This window comes from Rhineura floridana, chromosome 6 (assembly GCF_030035675.1).
Source record: "Rhineura floridana isolate rRhiFlo1 chromosome 6, rRhiFlo1.hap2, whole genome shotgun sequence".
Taxonomy (NCBI): domain Eukaryota; kingdom Metazoa; phylum Chordata; class Lepidosauria; order Squamata; family Rhineuridae; genus Rhineura; species Rhineura floridana.
Window position 1 is genome coordinate 103,267,411 of NC_084485.1, and position 27,124 is coordinate 103,294,534.

General features: G+C 41.1%; 3 protein-coding genes across 9 annotated transcripts in view; 1 reads left to right on the top strand and 2 right to left on the bottom strand.

Annotated features, from left to right (window-relative positions):
- The first annotated feature begins 754 nt into the window (after positions 1-754).
- DYNLT5 (dynein light chain Tctex-type family member 5) lies at positions 755-16,847 on the top strand. Of its 5 annotated transcripts, none has more exons than XR_009763570.1 (6): positions 757-1,141; positions 4,219-4,336; positions 5,479-5,570; positions 12,485-12,609; positions 15,256-15,455; positions 16,465-16,830. XR_009763570.1 is itself a non-coding variant. In XM_061633368.1 (6 exons), exons 1-6 carry the CDS (start codon positions 988-990, stop codon positions 15,266-15,268), a joined length of 606 nt encoding a protein of 201 aa, XP_061489352.1. In that variant the 5' UTR covers positions 758-987; the 3' UTR covers positions 15,269-16,846. The 5 variants fall into 5 exon arrangements, 4 of the variants coding, with proteins under 4 accessions (XP_061489350.1, XP_061489351.1, XP_061489352.1 ...); XM_061633368.1 differs by adding an exon at positions 14,392-14,495 and having other exon boundaries at positions 758-1,141; positions 15,256-16,846; XM_061633366.1 differs by lacking the exons at positions 15,256-15,455; positions 16,465-16,830 and adding an exon at positions 14,392-15,249 and having other exon boundaries at positions 755-1,141.
- INSL5 (insulin like 5) lies at positions 15,494-17,089 on the bottom strand. Its single transcript, XM_061633370.1, has 2 exons — positions 16,897-17,089; positions 15,494-15,781 (listed from the first exon to the last, which is right to left on the bottom strand). Exons 1-2 carry the CDS (start codon positions 17,072-17,074, stop codon positions 15,540-15,542), a joined length of 420 nt encoding a protein of 139 aa, XP_061489354.1. The 5' UTR covers positions 17,075-17,089; the 3' UTR covers positions 15,494-15,539.
- A 6,114-nt stretch (positions 17,090-23,203) lies between these two features.
- The window catches only part of DNAI4 (dynein axonemal intermediate chain 4), a 46,186-nt gene continuing 42,265 nt past the window's right edge, over positions 23,204-27,124 (bottom strand). For all 3 annotated transcript variants that reach the window (XM_061633373.1, XM_061633372.1, XM_061633375.1), the window contains exon 18: positions 23,204-23,921. In XM_061633373.1, coding sequence (XP_061489357.1) covers positions 23,871-23,921 — 51 coding nt within the window. In that variant the 3' untranslated portion in view covers positions 23,204-23,870. The remainder of the gene's footprint in view (positions 23,922-27,124) is intronic.

Below are 27,124 nucleotides of genomic sequence, written 5' to 3' on the forward strand. Positions count from 1 at the left end.
ACTTAATGAGTACCTAAGCCTCCTTGTAAAGTTACCTTATTTGCCAGGGGAGGGGGATTGTTTCATACATCCACACTTACTGTGTAGTAGTATTTGTAGAAATAACATCTACGGGCTATCTGATCTCAGGTGAACCCACCATAGGACAGATGCTTCCTGGTTGGGAGGGAAAAATGAAGGGCAAACTATGGAGATTCCAAGGACTAGAATGGGAAGGGGAAAACAGCTCTTTAGGGCCCCACAGATTACTATTGCCTTGTTGTAGTTGGAAATCTAGTATTGCCATACCAGTTTTCAAGAAAGGAAATCTAGAAATCCAAATTATGATAAGCCAATCAGTCAAACTGCTGTGGTGGCAAAACGTTATACCTGATACCTGTTGAACAGACATGAGGAACAGACCAATACTTAAATACTAGCAAGGTATCCAACTCTTGTCAGTCCTGATCCTGATCCAGCATCATCTGGAAGCCACAGGGTCCCCACCCCTGCACTAGACTATTTTCTGTTGGTCCATCTTATATGCAAGTGCACTTATAGTAAGGGAGCAAATATCATGTGCAGAAAATCTGCATATTAATCCTTAGCTTTCTACACCTTATGCAGGAACTGGCAAGTGGTATAAGTGGTTATATTCTAATACTAATACCAGGCCATTGATTTTGATTAGAATGCTCTATAGACCGGCACCAAAGTGAGAATCAGAATTGGCCTGAAAGTGACCGATCAGTTATTGATCATGTAAAACCAACCACACAGGAAGTGAGGTAGGCCCTGAGAAGACTCCGACGTACCTAGGCATACACCCGCTGCCAGAACTGAGCACTTTCCGTACACGATTCATTTTGCTACATGACTTTCCAGTATTATTTTTAATCACGATGCTTCTACCGGAGTCAGGACATGCCCTGCAAAACGCATAACCAACAGCTGGTGGAGTTGCTCCACCGGCGCGGGGCTTGAAATTGCAAGTTCCGCTTTGGAAAGATGGACCTTAAAAGAAGACTGCCAAAGAACGAAAGGAGGGGGTGGTTTGCGCGCGGGGCTGCAGCCAAAGTCTCTCCCGCCGTCCTCCCCGCTGTCGGCGAAGTTGCACGCGAGGCGCCTCTTGTCTCCTCGCGTCATTGCGCGCTCAACAAAGGTACGTGAGAAGCGGAAAGCCGTCTCAGAACAACGCCGCTCTTCTCTTCCCGCCCTTTTGGGTGGGGATAACGCCGTTGCCACCCTTCGCTTCTGTCTCTGTACAGCCCGCGGGGGCTGGCTTGTCACCCTGGAAACTAGCAACAGTTCCTTCTCTAGCAAGCAGCAGCAGGAGGAGGAAAGGTAAGAAGGATGGCCCACCGGGCGCTGCTGTGTAGACTTGTTGGGACCGGCGAAACCGGGGGAAGGGGGGTCATGCAGTAGTGAGGAAAACATCTGTTGAGTTTCTGCCTGTCATATACCAGTTAAAGGCACAGGTGCCACTTGCAAGGGAAAAGGTGTTAGTTCTCCTGCTGTAGCTATGCACAGACGAGGGCTAATTTTATGCCAGAGCCTTCCTGTTGCAGTTATTTACATTTGGATACATCCCTTGCTTTTTCTCGTTGCCCCCTTCTTGGGTTTTACTGCAGTTAGTGTGCACAAAATGCACCACAGAGGGAGTTCATAAGTTGCGCAGAAGTGGAGAGGGGAGGCTTGGGTGGCTTTTCTCCGCACCCCACACTGCAAAACAGGAAGAGTCATTTGTAAATTTTATTTGTTGTGGAAGGGTTGGGCCTGCTTCTGGATGTCACAGGTGATTCATTCTTAGGTGACACTCGCAGAAAGGAAAGGGCTTGCTTGCTTGCATAAAACCAACTTAAGGGAAGAAATGAGGCAGGAGGAGAAGGCAAACCACAAGAATGGTTCAGCCCTATCAAATGGCATGCTGTTATGTTTACTCATGAGTAAATATAGTTCTTACTTTCCGAGCAGTAGACATGTTAGTTTGTTGCCACAGAAACAACAAAAAAGTCTTGTGACACATTTGAAGACTGTCTTTTTTTTTTTAATGGCAAACAAGGTTTTGAGGACTAGAGCATATACATCTTGTGAAGTGGAATCTAGTCCACAAATAATGGCATAATAAATTAGTTAGCCTTGTAATGTGCTACAAAATTTATGGTTCTTTTTATTTCTGAGTAAGCCTTGCCTTGTATTGTTACAAGTGCTACATTTAGTCACAATAAGTCATGGGAATGAATTCCTTGAAGTATGAGGGACAATGCCCAAGAGATTTATTATTTATTTATTACATTTATACTCTACCTTTCTTTTCATGATAGAAACCCAAGGCGGCTTACATATGGTTCCCAGGTGGTCTCCCATCCAGGCACTGACCAGACCTGAGTTTCATGTACCTTCAGACTATAAGGAGAAACTAAATACACATGTGGATAGAAGTTTTTGTGTCAGGTGCACTGAATCAGCTAGAAAAGCCAAAATTGCCCGCCCTTCTGATGTTTAGGATGCCTAACTTTTTAATGCTGGTGATTCTTACACTTTTAAAACTTTGTGACAGGCAGTGGATCAAACTTTTCCCATCGCTATATTTCCATGCTGTAAAAGTTCTACACACTGAATGCCTGGCCGTCACATTGCTGTTGAAGTCACAGTATAGTGACCTATGGTGGTTGAAATGAATGAACTAACTGGATGAATTATTAAAAGTCACAGAGTCCTTGGGGCGGGGGGATAGTCGGTAACACAATTGCCAGCCAGTGCAACTGTGGAGGGACTTGCAAGCTGTGTTCTATATCCATTTTAGTCATGGGTGGGGAACTTAAGGCCCAGGGGCCAACATTGGTCCTCCAGGCCCCTCTGTGTCCCCCTTTGAACCCTCTCCAGGGGATGCCTCTTCTTCCCAGACTACAACCCACACTTGCCCTGTTCTGTGGCCTCAGTGAATGCTTGTGCCTGTCTGGAATGTATCCTTGAATGGTGATGGTGCCTGTTTGCTTGCCTGGATCGGGCTAGAGGTATATGTAGAAACCTCTGGCTTTTGCATGGTTGGAATGTAGCCTCCTGTATAACATCTGTTATTCCACCCACTATGCCTCTCACCCCATCCACCATTGGCATGCATCCCTCAAAAGGTTGCTCATGAGGCAGTGTGGCCCTTAGGCTGAAAAAGGTTCCCCACCCTTGATTTAAGTGGTTTCCCATTTTGCTGCACTAAGCCATAATTTTAAGTCTTGTACGGCCTACTTCCTTTATTCCCCTTAAATTTCTGTGATTCACCGATGTATGTTAAATGCGTAAAGCAAGTGTGCATATTCAGTATCCTTCAACTATTACAAGGCATAACAGTGAAGTTTTAACTATCTATGTTAAGTAATCTTGAGTATGCATTCTTGCTTGAGTCATATTACTGAATCAGACCAAAATCCATCTAATCCCAAGAACCAACAGGTTTTAAGTGGTCCACCAGAAATTGGTAGTAGTTTACTGCAGTCTACCTTCTCAGTCTTCCTCTGAACTAGGGATGGGAAATCACCAGCCTGCTGGCCCTCTTGTAGCCCACCAGGGCTCTCAGTTCAGCCTCTAGTGCTCTCCCTAGGCCATGTATCTTCTGCCTAGGCCAGAGGTTCCCAAATGCTTGCCCCCTGCAGCCCTCTCCGGACCTGCCATGCACCTTCCGCAAACAATCCTCCTGATCCCAGCAGTTGTGACCTCTTCTGTGGCAGCACTTCTCTTCCATTTCCAAAGGCTCATAGCAATTCCAGTATCCTTACGAAAACTTGAAACTGCTCATGCAGTTTGGGAAGTGCTCAGTAGTCCTGGCTGCTTTTCAAGAAGCAAGTTTCCAAAGGCTTTCCTTGGGTGCCCCTTTCTGAAGATGCCTGGAACACCTTGAAGCTGTGGTCCCCTGTAACTTCCTTTAGCCTTTCCCATTTGGAAGCCAACCTGAAGCAAGCTGAAGTTCTGGTTCCCAAAGGAGCAGCCCTCTCTTTGTCACTTTTCAGCCATTTCCTGAAATCTCAGAAGACTAATCAACATATCCCAGGGTAGGGTGCCTAGTAGAAAAAAGGTCTCTGGTGTTGCCAATGCATAGGGATAACCACTCTTGTTCCCACATTAAAGATTCTCTGTGTTTTCAAAAACTCTTGCTTTTGTGAAACAGGTATGGCTCTGTATACCAGCTGCTAATATATATACTGAGGTCACAGTTATGTTTTAAAATGTATTTCCTGTGTCTAGAAAACATGTCGGACACAATAAAGGAAAAAGCAGCCCGCTTGTTAAGGAAAAGAGGCAGCATATCCTCTTTAGGAAGCCATGAAGTCAAGGCAAAGGAATTTATTGGGAAAAACAAAGAGTGAGTAGCATCTTTATTGTTTTCTTACTTTTCTTCCCATCAGTTCTTTGGTAGCTTTGTTAGACCTTCCCATCTGGACAGTACAAGAAAAAATTCTTAAGTCTTTTATAGATGTCATACTCTGTTATTTTTATACATGGAGGATCTGGTGATGGGTGGGAAGCCCATGTAGCCTTTAGCTGCTTACAACCTTGTGCCTGTTGGATAATGAAGCTGGCCACTTCGTAGATCAGTGCTGGGCAAGAGGACCATTGGCCAAGGAGATGGCCAATGGTCAGGAATGGTGGGAGTTGTAGTCCAACAACATCTGGAGGGCTATAAATTAGCCACCCCTTGTTAAACCCTCATCCAATGTTTTTGGCATTGCCTAACTTTGTTCTTAATTAAGGAATGTGTAAAATCTTAGACTGTAATCAATATAATCTCTCCCTAATATTTTTTAGGGCCTAAAACACTGCATGATAACTTCAAACAGACTTAACGTATTGTGAATCCCCATTTGGGAAGGCCTTATACCTTTTTTTAGAGTGATGTTTTGGTTTAAGAAAGCTTTCCCTGATCCTCTGTGGCGCAGAGTGGTAAGTGGTGGTAACGCAGCCGAAAGCTCTGCTCACTGCCAGAGTTCGATTCCAACGGAAGGAGGAAGTCGAATCTCCGGTAAAAGGGGTCGAAGTCCACTCAGCCTTCCATCCATCCGTGGTCGGTAAAATGAGTACCCGGCATATGCTGGGTGGTAAAGAAAGGCCGGGGAAGGAACTGGCAATCCCACCCCATATATACAGTCTGCCTAGTAAACGACACAAGACGTCACCCTAAGAGTCGGAAACGACTCGCACTACAAGTGCGGGGACACCTTTACCTTTACTTTCCCTGAGGTGTGACCCAGTCATTTATAGAATATTAATTATATATTTGCAGAAATGGTTTTATTAGTTGTAGAATTCATAGAAATTGTTTTATTGTGCTTTTTGAGTCTTATTTATTTCCTTTTTAGCTTGTTGTAGACTGCTTCAATGGCATGAGGCTGTGAAGGAGTTTATAAGTTGGAAAAAGAAATTAAATAAAATTAGGTGGGGTTTTTTCATCAGTGTAGCTTTCAACAAATAACAGTTAATGTAATTATTGTTGGGGTTTGTTTTTAGCTCCATAAGTACAGCATCTTATATGGATGAAGCTGGTCACCATGATGATATTCTTCGTCCTGCTGTTCAGATAGAAAACACATACCAGTTGGGTAAGTATCATGTCTTCCACACTTCCTTCCTAATAGTCCATTCTTATTCTCTGTAGATTATTTTCATATAGTATTTATTTATTTTAATTCTGCTTCATTGTTACAGGCATTGTAACGGAGGAACAAACAGGAATAGAAATGTATCAAATGGAATGTTTACATTTTAAATGTTTTATATATAACAGTAATGGCTTTAGAACATGCAAAGCATAACCTTCTGTCGGTAATTTCTGCAGTGTAGAGGCAATTTGTCTCCACACATTCAAATATGACCATTGTGGTATAAAGCTCAAATAAACAGGAAAGACTGGAGCTTTTCTTTTTGCTTCAAGGTGGGGAAAGCCATAGATACAGTGTAAATATAGAACCTAATTTAGAAAACTGTGTGAGGTAAGCTTCTGCTCATAAACCTCTTGAGGAGTCACCTGGACAGTCTGCATGACACAGTGACAATCTATTTTTGGCACAAAACTGCCAAATGTTTTATTTCAATTTGGAGACATTTCATGTTTTGATGTGATTCCATGTTTAGTGGAGAATTTAAGGTTGGATTTATGTTATTAAATGTCTCCAAAAATCGTCATGCTGAGTACCTTGACAAATACATTATACATTTTATAAGAATACTTATTTAAACTGAAGGGAAAAAAAAGAGAGGTCCTTTTTAAAAATTAAAAGGAAGTCATAGTCTTGTTATTTCATAGTGTGGGCAAACTATTGTCTAAAATAAACACTGGCCATTTTCCTATCTAAAGCATTTATTTTATCATAGGTGATGCACCTGTGTGTTGAATTAATCATTTTCCTACTAGTCTAATCAAATCAATGTGCCAAAAATCAGGAAACTGGAAACAAAGCCCTATGAGGAGAGACTGAAAGAACTGGGCTTGTTTACCCTTGAGGAGAGATAGGATAGCACTGTCCAAGTACCTGAAAGGTTGCCACACAGAGGAGGACCAGGATCTCTTCTTAATTGTCCTAGAGTGCAGGACATGGAATAATGGACTCAAGTTGCAGGAAGCCAGTTTTCAAAAAACGTCCTAACTTAGAGCGGTACAACAATGGAACCAGTTCCCTAGGGAAGTGGTAGGCTCTCCAACACTGGAGGCATTCAAGAAGGATCTAGACAGCCACCTGTTAGGTATGCTTTAAGTTGGATTCCTGCATTGATCAGGGGGTTGGATTCGATGGCCTTATAGGCCCCTTCCAACTCTGATTCTATGAAATATTGCCAAAACAAAATTGCACATCCACTTTTCATGACCCTGAGGTGAGGTCGTCACATGAACACAACTGGAAGAGGGGCTCATAGAATCATAAAGCTCTAAGGGATTTTTAAAAAACTGCGCAGAATAAATGTATCCTAAAAAAGTATGAGACAAGCAAATAGCTTCAAATGATTCAGGCAAGCATGTGTTGTGCAGAGTGAGTTGTATCTAAATCAGAGCTTGGAAGTAACTCGTTAAAAATAACGAGTTACTTGTAATTCACTACATTTTTGCGTAACGAGAGGGTAATTTCGTTACATTTGCTTGTAACAGAACGAGTGGTAACTTAATTACTTTTCAGCTGTAACTGTAACGTTTCCAACGTTCCATTTACCGGTACTTGGGGGGAGGGGAAGTCTGCTCCTGTGATTGGTGGCCAAAAGAATGTGCCTCACACATGGCGAGCCAGACTACAGAAGCAGAATGGAGGTGAAGAACTGAGATGAGTGGCGATGGTGTGTGCGCGTGCCTATCGCTGGCTGCCTCTCCCCTCCCTGCTTGTCGCTGCCTCTCCCCCGCGCCTGTCGTTGCCTCTCCCCTCCCTGGGTGTCGTTGCCTCTCCCCACGTGCGTGTCGTTGCTTCTTCCTTCCCTGCATGTCGTTGCCTCTTCCCCGCGCCTGTTGTTGCCTCTCTCCCTGGGTGTGGTTGCCTCTTCCCCGCGCCTGTTGTTGCCTCTCTCCCTGGGTGTGGTTGCCTCTTCCCCGTGCGTGTCGTTGCCTCTCTCCTCCCTGGGTGTCGTTGCCTCTCTCCTCCCTGGGTGTCGTTGCCTCTCTCCTCCCTGGGTGTCGTTGCCTCTTCCTTCCCTGGGTGTCGTTGCCTCTTCCCCGTGCCTGTTGTTGCCTCTCTCCTCCCTGGGTGTCGTTGCCTCTCCCCAAGTGCGAGTCGTTGCCTCTTCCTTCCCTGGGTGTCGTTGCCTCTCTCCTCCCTGGGTGTCGTTGCCTCTCCCCACATGCGTGTCGTTGCCTCATCCTTCCCTGCATGTCGTTGCCTCTCTCCTCCCTGGGTGTCGTTGCCTCTTCCCCGTGCCTGCCATTGCCTCTCTCCTCCCTGGGTGTCGTTGTTGCCTCTCTCCTCCCTGGGTGTCGTTGCCTCTCTCCTCCCTGGGTGTCGTTGCCTCTTCCCCGTGCCTGCCATTGCCTCTCTCCTCCCTGGGTGTCGTTGTTGCCTCTCCCCACCCTGCTTCTCATTGCCTCTCCCCTCCCTGCATCTTGTTGCCTCTCCCCTCAGCACAGAGGAAAGGGTCCCCAAATTATGCAAGAACAGACAAAGTCAATACTACAAGAGTAAGTAATTGTATTGGTAGAAAATATGATAGTACATAAGAAACAAAAGGTATACATATATATATATATATGAAATAGAGCAATATTAACAAAATATGTGCAAAAAAGACTCAGGGAACTTCCAGAAGATTTGTTTATTGAACATTCAACCTGATTTGTTTGCAGGGAGATTTGATGACATTGCATCAAAACAAGCCTGTCCCTTTCCAGTGTATTTTCCTGTTACTTTTCTCATTGCAAAAAAATCTGATATTCATTGGAAGGTTTGTGGCGCAAGACTACAATTGTATAACCTGAGTTTGCTGGTATGTGACTGAGTCCCACCCAAAACTAGTGGCAGTCTGAAAGTGCCTTCATGTAGTAGCCAAAAAATATATTGGAAATGCAAATATTCTTTTCAAGCTGAAGCTAAGAAGAATGTATTACAGAGTTGTTGGACGAGATCTCCAGATTACATTCTGTTCCTTTGCTTCATCAAAACCAATTCAGAAATGAGTGTGTAAATGTAACTCACATATAATAAATGAGTTCTTCTACATATCTTAGAGCACTATCACTTCTGCAAATATATCTCGATGTCTACTATGCAGGAAGTGAGGGGAAGGCAGAAGTAAAGAAGCCTAGGCCAGGGAGCTTGTGCCATCAGCTCCTGGGGTTGGCCTAGAAAATATTCTGTATTTGTTGCTTATTCAAAATATTTTAAATGCCTCCCCCCCATCTGTATATTGATTTTTAAATAGTAGCAAAAGACAATTGGGTTGCATGATGAGGATCAAAAGTTCACAACACTCTTCACCCCTCCATAACCCCAAGAAATTGGTCCTAAATTTAAACTATAAAAAAGAACAAATATGACACATTGGCTGTACATATGCATGCATGCATGTCCTCACACACACAGTTAATTTTCATTTAGGCTGCCTATCTAATGCAGAAACATCATACATTTTGACTGTTATGTCCTTGAATATAAGAATCAAAACTGGTTATAGAAACAGCTAGCAGCCCTTGTTTGTGATCAGGGTGGTGGTGGGGAAAAGTCAGTGCAGTTATGAAGCCAAAATTCCACAGTGCGGTCCATAAAGGTGGCAACAACAGTGGGTCTAGACATCAAGCAACTTTCTTCTGATGACAAGTATAGATAGGCAGAAACAAGAGCCGTCCAAGAATTATGATCTGCACTGGCTGAGCTACATTCCAGTATTACCATGTACAACTGAATGTTTACTCCTGTTGCAAACCATTGTTGTTATGTGCCTTCAAGTCGATTACGACTTATGGCGACCCTATGAATCAGAGCCCTCCAATAGCATCTTTCATGAACCACCCAGTTCAGATCTTGTAAGTTCAGGTCTGTGGCTTCCTTTGGAATCAATCCATCTCTTGTTTGGCCTTCCTCTTTTTCTGCTCCCTTCTGTTTTTCCTAGCATTATTGTCTTTTCTAGTGAATCATGTCTTCTCTGTTGCGCTGTGTGTGTTTGTGTGCTTAATTAAGTTTAAAACAACACAGCAGCAGCAGCAGAGTAACAGCAGATGTTGAAATGCAAGTGTGCCAGCGTGTGTGTGCGTTTACCTAAGAAAGCAGGCTTTTACCCTGCATCAGCATCACTGAGACTTGAGACTTAGTAAAATAACAAAAGCTAGTTTATTTATAGAAATACATAGTAGATAGAAAGGCATACCTAGTTCTAACTAACTAGCTAAGTTGGAGGCATAACACCCAGGTGCGGGAGTTAGCCCCATGCTAGGAGAGAGAGCAGAGACAGAGAAGGAAGGAAGTGGAAAGGGCAGAAGGAGGAGGGGCAGGTAAGCTTCCCTAAAGACTTAACAGTCTAGCGACAGAAGGAAGTCAGTCAGAGCATCACAGGTAAAGATAAACAAGCCTATCCATCTGGAGGACTCTTGCTCTATCTCCCTTCTGGAACACAAACAAAAGAACAAAACAGGAGTTGCTCTTGCCCCACTTCCAACATTCTCATGATGTATCCAAAGTATGATAACCTCAGTTTCATCGTTTTAGCTTCTAGTGACAGTTCTGGTTTAATTTGTTCTGACACCCAATTATTTGTCTTTTTCACAGTCCATGGTATGCACAGAGTTCTCCTCCAACACCACATTTCAAATGAATTGATTTTTCTCTTATCCACTTCTTTCACTGTCCACCTTTTACATCCATACATAGAGATTGGGAATATCATGGTCTGAATGATCCTGACTTTAGTGTTCAGTGATACATCTTTGCATTTGAGGACCTTTTCTAGTTCTCTCATAGCTGCGCTCCCCAGTCCTAGCCTTCTAATTTCTTGACTATTGTCTCCATTTTGGTTAATGGCTATGCCGAGGTATTGATAATCCTTGACAAGTTCAAAGTCCTCATTGTCAACTTTAAAGTTACATAAATCTTTTGTTGTCATTATTTTAGTCTTCTTGACTTTCAGCTGTCGTCCTGCTTTTGTGCTTTCCTCTTTAACTTTCATTATTGTCATGATCTGTGGGTGGGTAGGAGGTGACAAGGGAGGAGGTGGAGAGTGAGACGGGGTGGAGTGGAGAAAACAATTTTAAAAAATGGAGTGGAGGGGAAAAGGAGCCAGAGGGCAAGAACATGGATAAAGGAGGAGAAGGAGGCAGAAGCAGAATGGAGATAAAGAACTGTGGAGGTGAAAGATGACAACGTGTCTGTGTGTGTGTTTAAAGTGGCCTCCACCACCCTCTCTGGCTACTGTGCTGCATTTGCAGTATTTTAACTTTTTTGCATCTCAGGGGAAAATGTTTGCTTCGGTGAGTGTCCCTTAGTTGGTGGCAGGGCAGGGTCCGGGAGGTGGTTGAGTGAGAGAGATTATGCTGGCTGGCTGAGTGGGGGGGAGGGGGGTTACACTTGGATTGACGTGCAAAGATCTGAGTAGTGGCCTTTGCCTCCCTCCCCACCTCCCTTACCAGTGGAGAGACCACCATTGCTATCTTATGGATAAAAAGTATTATTCTACTACCTCTGTATGTGTGTGTTTATTTTTAATGTTGTTTTAGGCTACTTAGATGTGCAGCAGCCAAGGCCAGCACCTTGTAGATTTTTTTTTAAAAAGTAACTGAAATGTAACTGTAGTGATTACTCTTGAGAAAAAGTAATCAGTTACTTTCAGAGCCATTGTAATTGTAACTGTAATTACTACTTTTTGGGCCATGTAACTGTAATTTATTACTTTTTAAAAGTAATCTTCCAAGCTCTGATCTAAATGCATTTAAAAAGAAAAAGGTTGGCTGTCAGCAGAAAACAAAAAGGGAAACTCATAAATAGACCCTCAAATGATAAATAGGCTGAATGAGCCAGTTTATACTAACAAATATTTCTGTGTAAGTTTCTACAAAGCACCTCAGCACCAGTCTTCAGGACCTTTTTCTAGAGGCACATCTGGGGGAGCCAGTTCATACATTACTAGTAGCAGTGTTGCTGCTTCCAGGTCACTTTGTTGTAGCCTTTGGAAGAAGTAAATCACATGGTTGGGGCTATCAGTATGGTTCCTTCCCATGCCAGTATGGCTTCATCCGTCAAGGGACGAACATGCTTGTGTGGGAAGTAAGCGCATCACCACCAGGGCCACCTATACAATTTGCTCTTTAAATCTTGTTTTGGAGTATCATGGAACTCACCCTGCTGGAGAACTGTTGCTAAAATCAATGTAATTTAGACCGATTTTAAAACGTCAGATAGTGCAGTTGCTTTTTCTAAGTTGACATACCATTGAGATCATTTTTTAAAAATCACTTGTGATCTAATTGTGCAGAGTTTGAGTGCCAAACTGGTTTCACATCCATTTTCATAGTTGCTTTTGGGTTTGTTTGTTTTGTAGTTCTTTTTCATAATTGCTACAATAGCCCTGCTTGCATGCAACAGTAAGCCAAACCCTGACTTAGCATAGAAATGTAGGTTCTCAGAGAGATTACAGTTGCTTTGCTCCTCCTCTAGTCCTGTGTCGCTGCACTGTGGTGCACAAAACCATGGTTTGGCATGACTTAGCATTACATCCAAACTCAGGCTCGTAGTTTATTTCACTCTACACAAACCATGAGCTGCAGCCAAGGTTTGTCTATCTATGGCTTAAAATTTGTGGTTTGTCTGGAGGAGATAAACCACGAGCCTGGGTTCAGACATAACACTAAGCCAATCTGCAGCTCAAGTCACAGCAGCAGAACCAGAGGAGTAGCAAAGCAGCTGCAGTCTTCTTCCCAGGAACCTGCATGTTTGCTTATTCACACTAAGCTATGGTTTGACAGTGTTACGTGCAAAGTGAGTCAATATGTGCTCAGCTTTTTTCCTCCACATTACAGTCTTCTGAAATAATAGTGTGAGCTCTTTCTGTGTAACAGGTCCTGCAAAATGCTTTCCAGTGGTTACTGTGAATAATATCTTGAAGGATGTGGTAACAAGTTATCTTCAAGAAGAAAAATATGAAGCAGAGTTGTGCAGACAAATGACAAAGACAATCTCTGAGGTACACAATTTAAAAACAAGTATATCGAAAGTAGATCCTGTAGAAATCCCCGCAGTGCAAGAAAAAAGACTAAACTCTATTTCATTCCACCCAAGCTTCCACTTGGGAACTGTTTTTTAATACCAGGGTTCAAGTGTAGGACCTGTGAAGGGGTTTATTAAGATGTTTGTATAATATATGTAAATAAAATAATTAACAAAATTTATGCAGCGCTTGCTTGTAACAAAACCTCTACGCGGTTTGTATAAGGAGATGACAATCTTATTTCCCTATAGGTAATTACCCTGCTTGGATAAATACCACATTTTCCAGCTATGATTTCATATCCTGGATATAGTGGTACAGTTAGTTTCCATGCCTGGTAATGTTAACTGCAAAGAATTTTGATTCAGCATCCTAAACCTTCTCTTACAGTGCATTATTTGCCATTGTTTTATTTTTTCCCCCTTCAGACTTGCTGGGTAGAGGACTGTCTTTGAACATGTGCTGAGTATCTTCCCTTTCCTCTTTAATCACAACAGCTAGTCCTCATGGTTATGAGTACTGATTGGCACGAGGGTCAGGAGTTGTGGTTTGCAGACTGGCATGAACTCCACCATGGTCTGCTGCAGGGTGGAGGTGTTTCTGAACAAAGTATTTTCCTTTTTCAGTGGGTCCTGGTGGGCTCCTCTGGCTACAGTGGCAATGCTACAAGTAGCACTGGGCAGCTGTATCGAGTCACTCTTTACATTTTGCATAATGCTCCAGAATGATGCTAGGTTGTGGGCATTGTGGAGAATTAAAAGGGTAACTAGATCTAGGCACCTGGTAGTATATTCAGCAGGGTTCCATGGCAGGCATCAGCAGTTGCCCAATGATGCCAGGTGCTGACCCTGGCCCTAAGACTCACTGCATTTTCTGAGTAATAAGTTAAGCACTGAATATATTATATATGGCTATATCCAGCTCTGCAGCTCCACTCATGCAATAGACTTCCATGTGTGCAATGAAACTTCCACTTCCTCTCCTGCCCCCTCTAGCTCCCCATTGGAGGTCCCTCTGGAGCAGATTTGGGAGCACATGAGGGGAGGGGAGGAAGTCCCATTGTGCAAACAGAACTCAGATTATGGCTATATCTATGCTGGAGAGGGGGCCTTAATACTTGAAAACAGGTCACCCACCAATCAGTGACTGGTTGTAAGTAGCATCTCCATGCCAGCACTCACAACTGCCAGAAATGCTGGGCCTGCTGTCCTTTTCACATTTACTTGGGGTTACGTTTCATGGAACACACTGGAACTTGTACTATCCTCATACATAGGATGAGACTGCTAGCCACTTTTGTTGGATAAAATTAAGCCAGTAAAGCTCTTTATGTCCCATGCAGACATAAGATTGTCTAATTTGAAGTGCCATACATCACTGAAGTCAGTAACATTTAAGTGTCACTAGAGTAAAATAATCTAATCTGAGTACACATCTGTACTGTATCCTATATAGCTGGTATTGGTGTACATATGGTCACATCTGCACCATGCATTTAAACCATATTATACCACTTTAATAGACATGGCTTCCCCCTCCCCCCCCCAAGAATCCTAGGAACTGTAGTTTGTTAAGGGTGCTGAACATTGTTAGGACACCCCTATTTCCCTCACAGAGCTATAATTCTCAGAGTGGTTTAACAATCAATCCTTCCCAGGGAACTCTGGGTATTATAGCTCTGTGAGAAGAATGGGGACTAACAATATGGTGCCTATGTGGCCTATGAAACATTGAGTTCTCTCTCTCTCTCCTGTTTAGGTAATTAAGGCTCGAATAAAAGACCTGATGATACCAAGATATAAAATTATTGTGATTATACATATTGGACAACTAGACAAGCAGAGCATACAAATTGGAAGCAGGTGCCTCTGGGATACTACAAGTGATACTTTTTCCTCATACTCCTTCAAAAATAGATCACTGTTTGCTCTTGCAAATGTCTATGCAGTTTACTCCGAATAGCAATTAAAAGTTCAGTATGAAGTCTGTGAGACCAAACAGACAGCTATGTACTACTTTTAGGCTGCAATCCTATTCACATTTACCTGGGAGCAAGTTCTGCTGCACACAGGGACATATTTCTGAGTAAACTTGTACAGGATTGCTCTGCATACATGCATTTGCTAAACCAATAGAGTAGTTCTACTGTGGGGCATTAAGGGTAGTTATTGCTCTGAAGATAACAAGGGATAATAACACTGATGCAATTCTAATTTCTGGTATGTAGCATAGAATAGTCATGTAAATATTCTCAGGTAGAACTCGGTACCTCTCAGTGTCCTATCACTGATGTTATAATGGGGTGTGTCTGAGGCCTAATTAATTGTTTTGAAAAAACATTGACATACAGAACTGGTTTACCCTTGTTTGTGCTTATTGAGGCAATATCTGCAAAAGTGTGGCTGTTGCTTTTCATATGAACTCAGTTTTTGCCTCCATAGGACAGTGCTTATTAAGCCCCAGATAAAAGACAATGGCAATCCTATCCATACCACCAGAACCTGGGACCTTCTGCTTGCAAAGCAGATGCTCTATCACTGAGCTACAGCCCTTCCCTGTACACTGGTCTTTGCTCTTATTACTCCCCGAGTAGACACTTGTTTAATTTGATTTTTTTTTAAGATGGCAAGCCTAATACTATCCTTATGTACTGGCAAGAAGAAACAACAGAAGGCATATTATGAATTGCACATTTATTGCAAAAGCAGGAACTACAAAAAAGAGAAGATATCTTTGCATGTTTGAAAATGGTTTGTCAATTTGTGCAGTATCTCACATGGAGTGGTACTTAGGAAGTACCTCAGAGCTGGGAACTACAACAGGTATCAAAACCACCTATTTCTAGATTTTATTTTCTAATGTATTGTAGCTATGACATAGCATCCATGCCACCATCTGATTCATTTTTAGCACAGTGAACTTAGAGTGCTTTCACTGCAGCCAACAGCACAGCAAGAGATTATGAGCCGCATGACATCATCGTGCCTTTTTTGTATAGACTTTTGTTCCTTGCCCCACAGATCTCTTTCAGCCTCGGAACTGGGTTGGGTAAATTCATTGCTTTGGAATTCAGGCTTCTGGACTTCATTTTCACTGGCACCTGTAGCGTCATTAAAATCAAGTAGTAAATGTGGATGGTTTTCTTGATATGTTGTGTGGAAATGATTAAAATAAGAAAGTTGGAAAGGTCATGCAAACTTTAATAATATTTTAATGTTGAACTGTGGGTAACCCAGATTTCAAAGCAACTTTGATATTGCCAACTTAAACCCCAATCTATTTCTTTTAATTTTCGTGTGTGTTAGGGTCTGAAATATGAATAAAATAAATATTTACAGCATAAACTGGGAGCATAATTCTAAGAAAATTAACATACAAATGAAATTCCATTGCTTTTAATGGAATTTACTTACAAAAAATGTGTTCACAATTGAATCCTATCAGGAGGATTATCCCAGTTGCATTGAAAATGATACTAACTTGGAAACAATGTATGTGGGGGAAAAGGAAATGAGGGATACATTTTTCCTCAACTTTGTCTTCCCATATCTGAATAGAGATTATATTTCCAAGGCCACAAATATAAAAAAACAATCTGATTTACTTCAGTGGGACTTAACAATTATCTTATTACCAGAATATACTTTTTAAGACTTTAAAAACTCAGAACCTAAGTAATAGAAATATATAAGTGCAATGCTCTGCTGTTTCAGGTATCTATCTGACATAGTAAAACCCTATACTCTCAGAGTTAAGAAATACTTGTATAAAAACTCCAAATTAGGTTACTTTTTGCTACATAATAAAGATTTATGCTGTTTCCATGCACAGCTCAAGGCCCTGGTACTTATCTGTAAAGTGTTGCATGGCTTGGGACATTGGTACCCGAAGGGATTTTTGCCTCCACATCCCTATTTGTGCACAAAGATCATCATCTGTGGACTTACCAACCATCAGCAGTGAGGTAAAGGCTTTCTCACTGTTGTGACCCCTTTATGGTTTCCCTAGAAGGCTCTTTATCTTTTTGGCACCAAAACTTTTTTTAAAAAAATAGCTTGGGGTTTTACCTGCTGTTTTATACTTTTTAGTTTGGTCATTATCTAGTTATATATTTGTTTTTACTATGTAACCCACCCTGTGAATATTTAATCTGAAGGATGACATAGACAATGTTTTTAAATTTTTAAATAAAATGCCACTGATTCAGACTTCTGCATGCAAAAATGGCAGCATATTTGGACAAGATATAATTCAATTTTTTACCTGAGACACCTTCTGGAAAGTGAGTCAGTTGCCTTCTCCAACGAGATCCTCCACAAGTAAAGACGACGGCTCTTACAAACTCTCTTCCACAGAGTCTAACAGGACTTCTTTCAGATTTTACTTCAGACACGGCCATAAAGAGAGAGAGTAAAAGCATCCCTAGCACCATAGCCTTCATCTTGTAGAAATGGTATCTGATTAATCACAGCAGGGAAGAAGGGGAGGGCCACTGAAGACTGGTGCAAGAGCACTGACCATTTTATACAGTTTGCCCTTCTCTTCTGTTTGTCAACTGATGGGGTTGATGGGGTTTTAATGTTTGTCAAATATCTCTTGGAACAGTTTTAAGTGCTTTAGGATTTGCACCTGGATTGCTCTCAAATGGTAATTAAGGTTATAATATATTGTTATACTGTCTAATAATAGCAACACAAACAGTATTCCAGCATAGATATACAGCCCTCAGCCCAGATCAACAGTGCTAACATGCACTTCCTAACAAAAAAAACATACAGGTTTCACACATCACAAAGGCCAGTGGCTTGCTGTAACATTTTTAATAGGGGCTAAGCTCAGCCAATAATCTTTATAATCGGGTATAATCTTTGCTGCTTTGCTATTTTTACACCATTGAAAGGAACTGCTGGATTCATTAATTTTTTTCAGAACTTAGATCCAAAGTGGAACTAGTTATAATCACATCTGTAGTTGTCACACAGCTTTTTTTTCCCGTTCAGTTTTCAACTGTATGTATTAATATTTTGGAGAAAATTTAGAAAGTGTCCACAATTCTTGAATACCAGTTCAGTTTTTGTTTGCGTTTTCCATGTGCTTGCACGGTTGTCTGTTATACCATCTGTTTTCAGATAACCGTGTCAGTTTCTGAAACTGTGGAACTTTTCATTGTCATGGATGAAGTCAGGGATGCAAACAGTTCAAGGTGAGGAACCAGAGATCTCTTGCTTCAGTCCTGTTTGCTTCTGGAAAATGTGCATGGCTCTGGGATTATCTGCATTTATAATCAAGCCCAAATTAAGTTTGACTGTATGTATGAACAATCTCTGGAGCCATTTTAAAATATCCCTGGTAATGAAAGCAAACCCTCATGTCAGTACTTCTCCCTCCTTGTATGCAGTGCTTTCTGTTGCTGATCAGAACAGCATCTGATCTCTCCAAGTCACATAGAGCTTGATGGCTTTTGTCTTGTCCTAGGATCCTGTCCCTCTCATCCCTATAATGACTTTCCTTTGATTCTTTGGGGCATGAGGGTGTCATCCTGGGATGGCCATCTTTGATCCACGTCCTGTCTGACTGTAGTAGTTAAACGCTATTTGTGCTGCATCCGGAACAGAACCACTTACCAGTGCAACCATGTTGAGCTGAGCATCTTGGAGCATACAGTCCAACATGATACTAAATCACATAAAGGTTTTCACTGACGGTGTTTTGTGTTCTTTTGTTAATCCCAAGCAGCTACAATCTGGATCAGAATTTCAGAGTGTGAGGAGGGGAGAGTACTCACCCTTCCTTATGGCCATTTGGCCCATTTTGTTCTTATCAAAGTCACTCCCTCCAAACTGTGTTTTGCCCTGTGAGGAAGAAAATAAGAGTACAAAACAGCAACAACAACAAAATATTTTTGTTAAGAAAAACACCCTGTACAGAAACAGATAAGCATCCCCTTCTCTTCTCATACCCCCTCAAAAAAATCAGATCCAGATTGCAGCTTCCTGACATTTCTTTCGATAAAATAAAATAAAAACCCTCAGCAAAACATTCACCCAACTCTCACATGCAGTTTGATTCATGTTCTGTCCAAAGAAACACTATTTCTGGACATGAATTTGCTAGAAAACATAACATTTAGTTTTTATTCACTAATACGCAAAAAACCTTGCGGTTTAAGAATGTACTTATAGCCCACAGATATTTCTATCAAACTTCTATCAACTGCAGTTGATGTAAAATCAGGCTGATTACAATATGTTGCTTCTTAAGCAATGACTCTAGCTGTTGGAGAAAATGAAGATGGCCTGCCCAAGATGCATGTTTTCAGCCTGCTATGCTTAAACTGGTCCCAGGCTATGGTTTGAAGGCACATAAGGCCATCTCCCTGCTGAAGCTAAGCAGGGTCAGGTCTGGTCAGTGCCTGGATGGGAGACCGCCTGGAAATCATATGTAATCTGCCTTGGGTTTCTATCATGGAAAGAAATGTGGGGTATAAATGTAATAGATAATTCACTAATAGGCAAAAAACCTTGTGGTTTAAGAACATACCTATAGCCCACAGCTATTTCTATCAAACTTTAAAAAGCAGGAAAGTTGGGCAGCTATAGTGAATGCACCAGGGAAACAGGAGACCTGAACTCCTCTCTGAGATATTGTACTGCCCTACAAATTGGTCAAAATGCAAACACCATTTGGGTTGGTCTTTCACAGTCCAATCCACTTCCTGTGTAGCTTGGGCGAATTTGGTAACATGTGCCTCTGAGCATATGGTGTGGTGTTCGTTTTGTGTGGAGCTGGATAAAGAATTTGAACTGCGCAGGCGGAGAAAAAGAAACAGATCTCCATTGCTCCTGAGGAAGGATTACTCCGAAACGTGTTGAGCCTTAATAAATCTACCAAGCACCAGAGCCTGCCTCTCTTTTTTGTCCATTGCGTGGTGCTTTTCCCTTTTGTTTCTGCCTAAAATTAAATTGTAGCAAACAACAGCAGTGTTGCAAATGAAAGCTATATTACACCCAAGTCACTTTCCAAGCTAACCTCTGACTTATTTATTATTTAAATTGAGCTAGTGAGCAAGCAGAGCCACAGGAAGAGGGAGAGAGTGGTTGCCACACACCCTTCAAACAAAAAGTATTTGAGCATTTGTCATTTATAAACCCATTTAACGATTTATACCACCAGCATCGACCCAAACACAAGAAGCCTCTATTTTTCTCCCATGCATGGGAAAGCAATGATCCCTCCACGCATTGCCGCCCTGGGCTCCTTCTGGGAGGAATGGTGGGATATAAATTTAATAAATTAAAGAAATAAATGCTGCTGCTGCTACAATCAATTTAAAAGTTCTTTTCAAAAAACAAAAAAAACAAAACCAAGAGACTGAACAACACTGGACTACACTTCAGGGTTGTCATACACAATTCCCTCTCAGCCCCCCCAATATCTGTACAGCCTATGCATTCTCCAGCACTATATCCACCCCTCTCCACTGCTGCACTATGCATATACTAATGAGTGTGTGTGAGTGTGTGTGTGAGAGAGAGAGATTTAAGAACCAAGAGCTAAATTCAGGATTAAAGTGTTACAAACAAAGAGTCTCATACAATCTCAAAATAACTACAACAATGTTATGAGCACAGGTCAAACAGCCACACACACTGCAAACAAAAGGTATTTGAGTGTTTGTCATTTATAAACCTATTTAAGGATACGGGGTAGAGGGTGGCGGTGGCAGGGCGATTGAGCCAGCGGAAAGAGCAGACTGTGGAGACAGCAGGGTTGGGAATGCACACACACATCACCGTCACTCACCTCCATTCTGCTGCTGCCTTCGCCATCATCCTTGCCCTCTGGCTTTCTCCCTCTACCGTCCATTTTTTCCCCTCTCTCTCTCTCCTGACTGGCTCTCCATTTCCTCCCTTGTGCTTCCTCACACAGAGCACGAGGGAAGAGCAATGCTGAGCAGAAGGCTAGTGTGAGTCACATGTCTGTTGCCCACCAATCACAGGAGCAGAAGACTTCCCCTGCTTCCTCCAAGTAACTGGAAGGGGATGGGGGAGGGGAGCGAAATGAAAGAACTCCTGGTTTCTACTGCGCCTGCGTGACGTTATCACCCACGATAATGCATTTTTTTATCTATTAATTAAAAACAAACCAGGCCATTTTTTTACTTTAAACCTACTGATGATGAAGCTCTGTGTTTGGGGCAAGCTCAGGGATTTGATTAGAGATACCTTACAGTCATCTCTGAGTTTTAATGAACGACAACAGATTATGAGAACTTCTCAAGAAAAAAGTCCAAACAGCTTCTTCGTTTATCTCTCTCCTGTTTTTCACTTTAACCTGTGAATTCTCCGTGGGGTGTGTGTGTTGTGTATCACCAAGAAAACTTTCAGAGTTGTAGAGCAAGCGATTCTGAATCCAACAGTATAAGACTTGTAAGATTTTGTTTTGAAGTGGGACTACACAAAGCACCAGAAAGGGGTGTGTGTCGGTATTTTCATTTAACATGGTAGAACGAGAAAAATCCCTACTGGCTATAGTATACGGCCACTCTCATGGCTGAATAATAATAATAATAATAATAATAATAATAATAAATGAACAAACGAACTACTCCACTTAAGGGAACGTGGGCACGGTCAATTAAAAACATAGAGCACACCTAGAATTTTGCTAGAATATATTTCACCTCCCACTGTTTTATCTTGTGCAAACTGAAACACTCCTTATGTCCATTGGAAACTATTCTGCAGAACAGTCAGCGCCATTATTCCACAATTGTTTTTGGAGCTTTTTTTTAGTGTTGCAAAGTGTTACTGTATGTCACATATTCACAGAAACAGAAGCAAAAGAAAATGATTTACTATAGGAAACTTCACTAAAATTGCAAAGTAAATCAAACATATTTAAAGTGACTATCTGAACTCTATCAACTGTTTTAATATTGTTGCTTCCTCCCTGCTAAAGCAAGATCAGCGCAGCACATGTCTTGTTTCTGTTATTTGGGCTGATTCTTAAACCAGAAGGGTTTTTTTTTTTTGCCTATTAGTGAATTTCTCTGCTTTTTAATCCGGGAGGTAAGAACTGGGATCCTGTGCAAGTTTGCTGAGAATGGATTGATCATTTTCATGCTTATTGAGTTCAGTGGGATTTACTCCCCTGCAATCATGCTTAGGATAGGTGAAATTGACCACAGGGGATGAGGAGGGGGATGTGGGCAGACAGGAGGGGGAGAGGAGGGCAGGTTTGATCATTTGCATGTTTATTGAGTTCAGTGGGATTTACTCCCATGGAATCATGCTTAGGATAGGTAAAATTGACCATGGGGAGGCAGGCCTGGAGCGGGCAGGGGAGGAAGAAGAGGAAAGATGGGAGAAGGAGAGGAGAAGGGAAGGAGGGAAAAGGCAGGTCTGATCATTGCATGCTTATTGAGTTCAATGGGATTTGAGAGTTGCTAGGAGATGCCTTGAACTCACAGAGCTTCAGTCAGAGTGGCTGACTGTTAAACCACTCTGGCTACTGAAGCTCGTGTCAGAGGAATAGAAGTCTCCTCTCAGCACCCTTCACAAACTACACTTCCCAGGATCGTTTGGAGGAAGCCATGACTGTCTAACGTGAAATAAAGGTCTGGTGTTGGCGTGGTGCCCTAATTAGGCAAGCCCAGCAGCTGTGAGACTGGCTTTTAGAACACTGACAGTTGGTTCTGAGTATGCCCGGCCTTATCATTGAGTTCAATGCTAAATTTCTTAAATTAATTAGAAAACAGCCAGGCATTTTTTAAACTTTTAAACTGCAGAAGATGAAGGTCGGAGTATGGGGCAAGGTCAGTAATAGGATTACAGGTACTCTATGAACATGGCTGAATTTTAATTAATTTCAACAAATTATAAGAACTCTGACAAAGTCCAAAAGGGGTCTTTTTTTCTCTTTCTCTTTTTACACTTTGAACTCTCGATTCTCTCTTACTGTTTTGTGTATCGCCATGAAAATTTAGAGGGTTGTTAAGCAAGCGTTTGAGTTCAGTACTGTATGTTTTGTAAGGTTTTGTTTTGAAATGAGCTTATGGGAAGCATCAGAATGGCACGGGGGTATTTTCAATTTAACACTGCGGAATGCGAAAAATCTATGCTGATTATAGTATATAGCCACTCTTGTGGCTGTATAATCATATTGATTTTCTATTCATTATATGCTTCTGAATGGAGATTTCTAGACCTTTGCTTAGTGGCTTTTTTGTTCCCATGATACTGCTATTTGTAGGTTAGTGTAATACTTTTTGACAAAGATAACTTCTGTGTAGAGATTAGAAATTCATCAGGAAATATACTACAAAGACCCCTAATAACTCCTCGTATCATCCATGTTCTCCAGCATTAAATCAAATGTTTGTTTACTAATATTTACTTGCTGTTTACAAAAGCATTGGAAAGATCATTCTGTTCTTTAGTAGAACCAATAAGTAAACAATTGTTTCCACTCATTAAAAGAAAGGACCTTACATCTTATCACATTTTTGGGATAATGATTAACACACTGTTAACTCTAAAAGATACCATCTTTAGAAACATACAGGAAATAGAGTTGTCACAATTTCTTCATAAAAATGTACAAAATACACATGAAAATGGCTTGTAATGCCCTTCTTAATGGTCTATAATTTTTATCTGTTTAAACATAAAGCACTTTTTGCCAAGGTGTTGAAGCCAATTTACGGTTGTTGTAGTTATATATAATGCCCATGTGTGACAGCTGTCTAGTATTGTATAAGCTTTAGGTTTATACAAACAACAAAAGAAGCAGAGCATTTTGATGCAAGACTTTTGAGCCAAGAGATTAAGGATCTGCAAAGTTTAGATCCTGGGACACAATTTGGATGCCTTGTCTCTTGCCTCCGTTATTCATTTTTCCATTGACTTCTCAAATGCTACCATAGTGCCTACAGTGTGTACAAAAGCATTTTCTAATCAGAGTATAACAAAGGGTTAGCTTCTGTCTCTTGGACAGTATTTGGCACAGTGTTTTACTATATTATATAGGTAGTCAGAATTGATATTTCACTTTCGTTGTGTGTGCAGTGACTGGGACTTTCCAAGCAAACATATGTGAAGTTTCAAAAAGATTCCCAACTGATATCTTTCCATATATAAACTCACTAACATTGAACAGTTGAATTTTTTAATTTGCATAATTAAGTGCTAGGCATTCAATATTATTTCCCTTTTTCATGGAATATTGTTGTAAAGCTATACTGGACTGGTTAGATTTGAGCCAATCACATCATGCAAAGCATCCACCTGAAACAGATAAAAAAAGTCATGTACATGAATGTTAACAAACATGATAATTCAAAAGCAGGTGATAAACTAGGAAGAGCCTGCATTAGATTGACTATTCTCTGAAAAGACCTAATAATTCCTAGAGGGAGAAGCATTATTACAAATGAAACAATATAGTGCTTTTCCTGTATTTCTGTTTTGTCTTTTAGGGTACAATCCAACTTGCATTTGCGCCAGGCTGAAGGGAGTTGGATGCTGAGGATCTCCAACTGAGTTCCGGTTCAGTCATGCTATGCCTGCATAAGTCTCTCAGCCTGGCTCAGCTGGGACTCAACTGGACCATCCTGGCTCAGCCGAGACTGGCGTAAGTGAAGCCAGCATAAGTTCCAAAAAAGGGGCATGTCAGGAGCAGAGCCAAGGTGAGGGGACTTAGGCCATATCCAACTCATGTTTAGAGCACTCCTGCAGGTCCCAATTCAGGTAAAAGTTACTGCCAATAAAAAGGTTGGTCTAAGAGCCTTTCCCAACTAGTGGGCCACCAGATGTTGTTGGACCACAATTCCCATCTTTCCTGACCATTGGCAATGCTGGCTGAGGATGATGGGAGTTGTGGTCCAACAACATCTGGTGGCCCACTAGTTGGGAAAGGCTGGTCTAAGAAAATAAATACAATAAAAGTATTGAGAAGGCTTACTACCCAGTAGGGGTATTTGGAAGAATACTTTTTTGGTCCCTGCACACAGCTCCCGACTGAGCTGGCATTCAGCCAACCCAGAGGTTCCTGAACAGCAACTGGATGCAGCAGAACTTTATGCCAGCTGCTCCAGCACCACTTAAGCCAGCTTCCCCTGAGTTGGATCGCTCTGTTAATTATCAATAATAAGCACAATGGCTAGGTTCTGCCTCCACTGTTGGTGGCAGTACACCTCTGAATGCCAGTTTCTGGGAATTACAAATTGGGAGAGTGCTGTTGCACTCAGGTGCTGCCTACAGGCTTCCCAGAGACATCTGGTTGTGCACTGCGAGAACAGGATGCCAGACTGCATGGGCCACTGGCCTAATCCATAAGGCTCTTATGTTCTTAGGTATATAAAGGGAAGTGGTGCCTTAGGCAGCGTCTTTGCATTGTGGTATGTATGTTGCCATATTAAGGAAGAACTGGGCAATAACCACAAGGACAGAACATAAAGATCTATAGAGTGTGCCCCAATCTTCAGCATAATGCATAGGATGTTTCCATTGGATGGCATTAGGCAAGAATATGATTTAAAGGTTTTTTTTTTAAAAAAGAATTGCAAGGAACTATTACCATAAAGAGCTTTAATTAATTAATTTTTAAAGGTTAGAATTTTTACAACATTCCTTGGTTAAATCATAGGAGGAGATTTTAAGGAAGTGTGTGTTTGTATGTGTTTTGTTTTTATTATTATTTTCTGTGACTAAATTTCTAGCTTTGTGTAGTTAGATCTCTTTTAGGGCTGAAGGTTGTGACTATAAGAGGAAGGAAGAGACACAGTTCTTTAGTGATCTGGTGTCCAAGCCACACCCTAAGCAGTCCAAAATTGATTATTTCCTGTCCCCCAAAACCGCCTGGGTGGACAAACAGGCTTTTACTAGTCCAGTTACAACTATATTTTCAGTATTTATTATGAGCCATCCCCAAGGAAGGTGCTCCTTCTCTTTTTTTGGCTGTGTGTGTGTGTGAACATACAAACGCAATCCAATACACATTTACCTGGGAGTAAGCCCCATTGAAAACAATGGAGCTTACTTCTGAGTAGACATGTATTGGATTGCCGCCTTAGTTAGTGGTTGGTCCTGTTTTATCATTCAATAATTATTGTCCACAAAGCAGATGTCAATAAATCTGTTGGCTCCTTTTATTATTGTTATTATGATCAATGTGTTTGATTATTATTGGCTGTTATGTGTAAGGATTGATGAAATTAAAAAAAACTAGGTAAAGGAGTAATGATATGTATATGGGTGTGAATGGCTGATAAAGATGAGATATGACAGTGGTTGTGTGGGTAGAATCTCTATGAGAGCTTTTTATTATTATTACTACTACTATTAAATAATAATAATAATAAATTATATCCTGCCCTGCCTCCCAAACTTATTTGTTTAAAAAGTCATTTATACAGATTTGTCTTTTTCTATTGATATGATTATTATATGGATATTATGCTGTATTGTATGTCTATGTACTTGCCATTTCTTTTTTCTTAAATTGTTGAAATGGTATGCTTATATACCTGGATTTTCTGATGTAAACCACTTCAAGTTCTATTTGATATAAATGACTTAAATAATAATAAATTTAATACTTATAATTGGGGGCCCTGAGCATAGAGATGAGCTGTCCAATCCCAAAAGTTGTTGGTTTAGTACAAGAGAGCATAAGATGGAACTTACTGAAGGCCATGCCGTTACAAGTCCATAAATTCAAATGTTTACACTGTCATTGCAGTGACATGACACCAGTACTGCAGGCCGGTATAAATATTTTAAGGCTGCAATCCTATACCCACTTCCTGGGGTGTAAGCACCCTTAAAATCAGTGGTACTTCTTCTGAGTAGACATGTATTGGATTGCACTCTAAGATTGGTATGTAAGCAATTTGTAAGTAAGAAGATTTAGAAACAGTTGTTTTCACAAGCAATGCTTTTATTATTATTATTATTGCTATTATTAATATTATTATTATTATTATTGCATTTCTTCCATTAGTAAATTGAATAAAAATGCTAAACTGCATAGAATGTATAACTGGCTTTAAGGTGAATCTTTCAAAATTCACATTAGTAATTGCCAACTTTCAAATGAAAAAGTATTTTTAGGGTGCAATCCCAGTTTCCCAGGGGTAAGGTGTATTGAACTCAAAGAGACTTACTTTTGAGTAGACATATATAGGATTGCACTGCAACACATGACAACAAAACTGAATTTTGTGTTGTGGACCAGCAATCCAGCCACACTATTATCTACTATAATCTTATGCAAAATTTTTATACTTCAAAAAATGCCACCCTTAGAAAACTAACAGTAGCAGTTATCTTAATATGCATGTTCAATGGCAGCAATCATAGCCTCCACAAACAACTACTCTGCCTAACGTCTTCTTTCTTTCTTTCAAAAAAAAAAAAGCTGTACTTGGCTAGTTTTACCTCACAAACAGCTTTTTCTCTCACCAAAGTTACATGCACACCATAAAGCA

What these genes read in the sequence shown, in the direction of transcription:
- DYNLT5 (XM_061633366.1), top strand. Translation starts at nt 988, where the DNA reads ATGGACCTTAAAAGAAGACTGCCAAAGAACGAAAGGAGGGGGTGGTTT. An exon ending in TCATTGCGCGCTCAACAAAG is followed by an intron (nt 1,142 to 4,218) that starts GTACGTGAGAAG and finishes TCCTGTGTCTAG; the next exon opens with AAAACATGTCGGACACAATA. An exon ending in TTTATTGGGAAAAACAAAGA is followed by an intron (nt 4,337 to 5,478) that starts GTGAGTAGCATC and finishes GTTTGTTTTTAG; the next exon opens with CTCCATAAGTACAGCATCTT.
- INSL5 (XM_061633370.1), bottom strand. Translation starts at nt 17,074, where the DNA reads ATGAAGGCTATGGTGCTAGGGATGCTTTTACTCTCTCTCTTTATGGCC. An exon ending in CTTTCCAGAAGGTGTCTCAG is followed by an intron (nt 15,782 to 16,896) that starts GTAAAAAATTGA and finishes TCCACACAACAT; the next exon opens with ATCAAGAAAACCATCCACAT.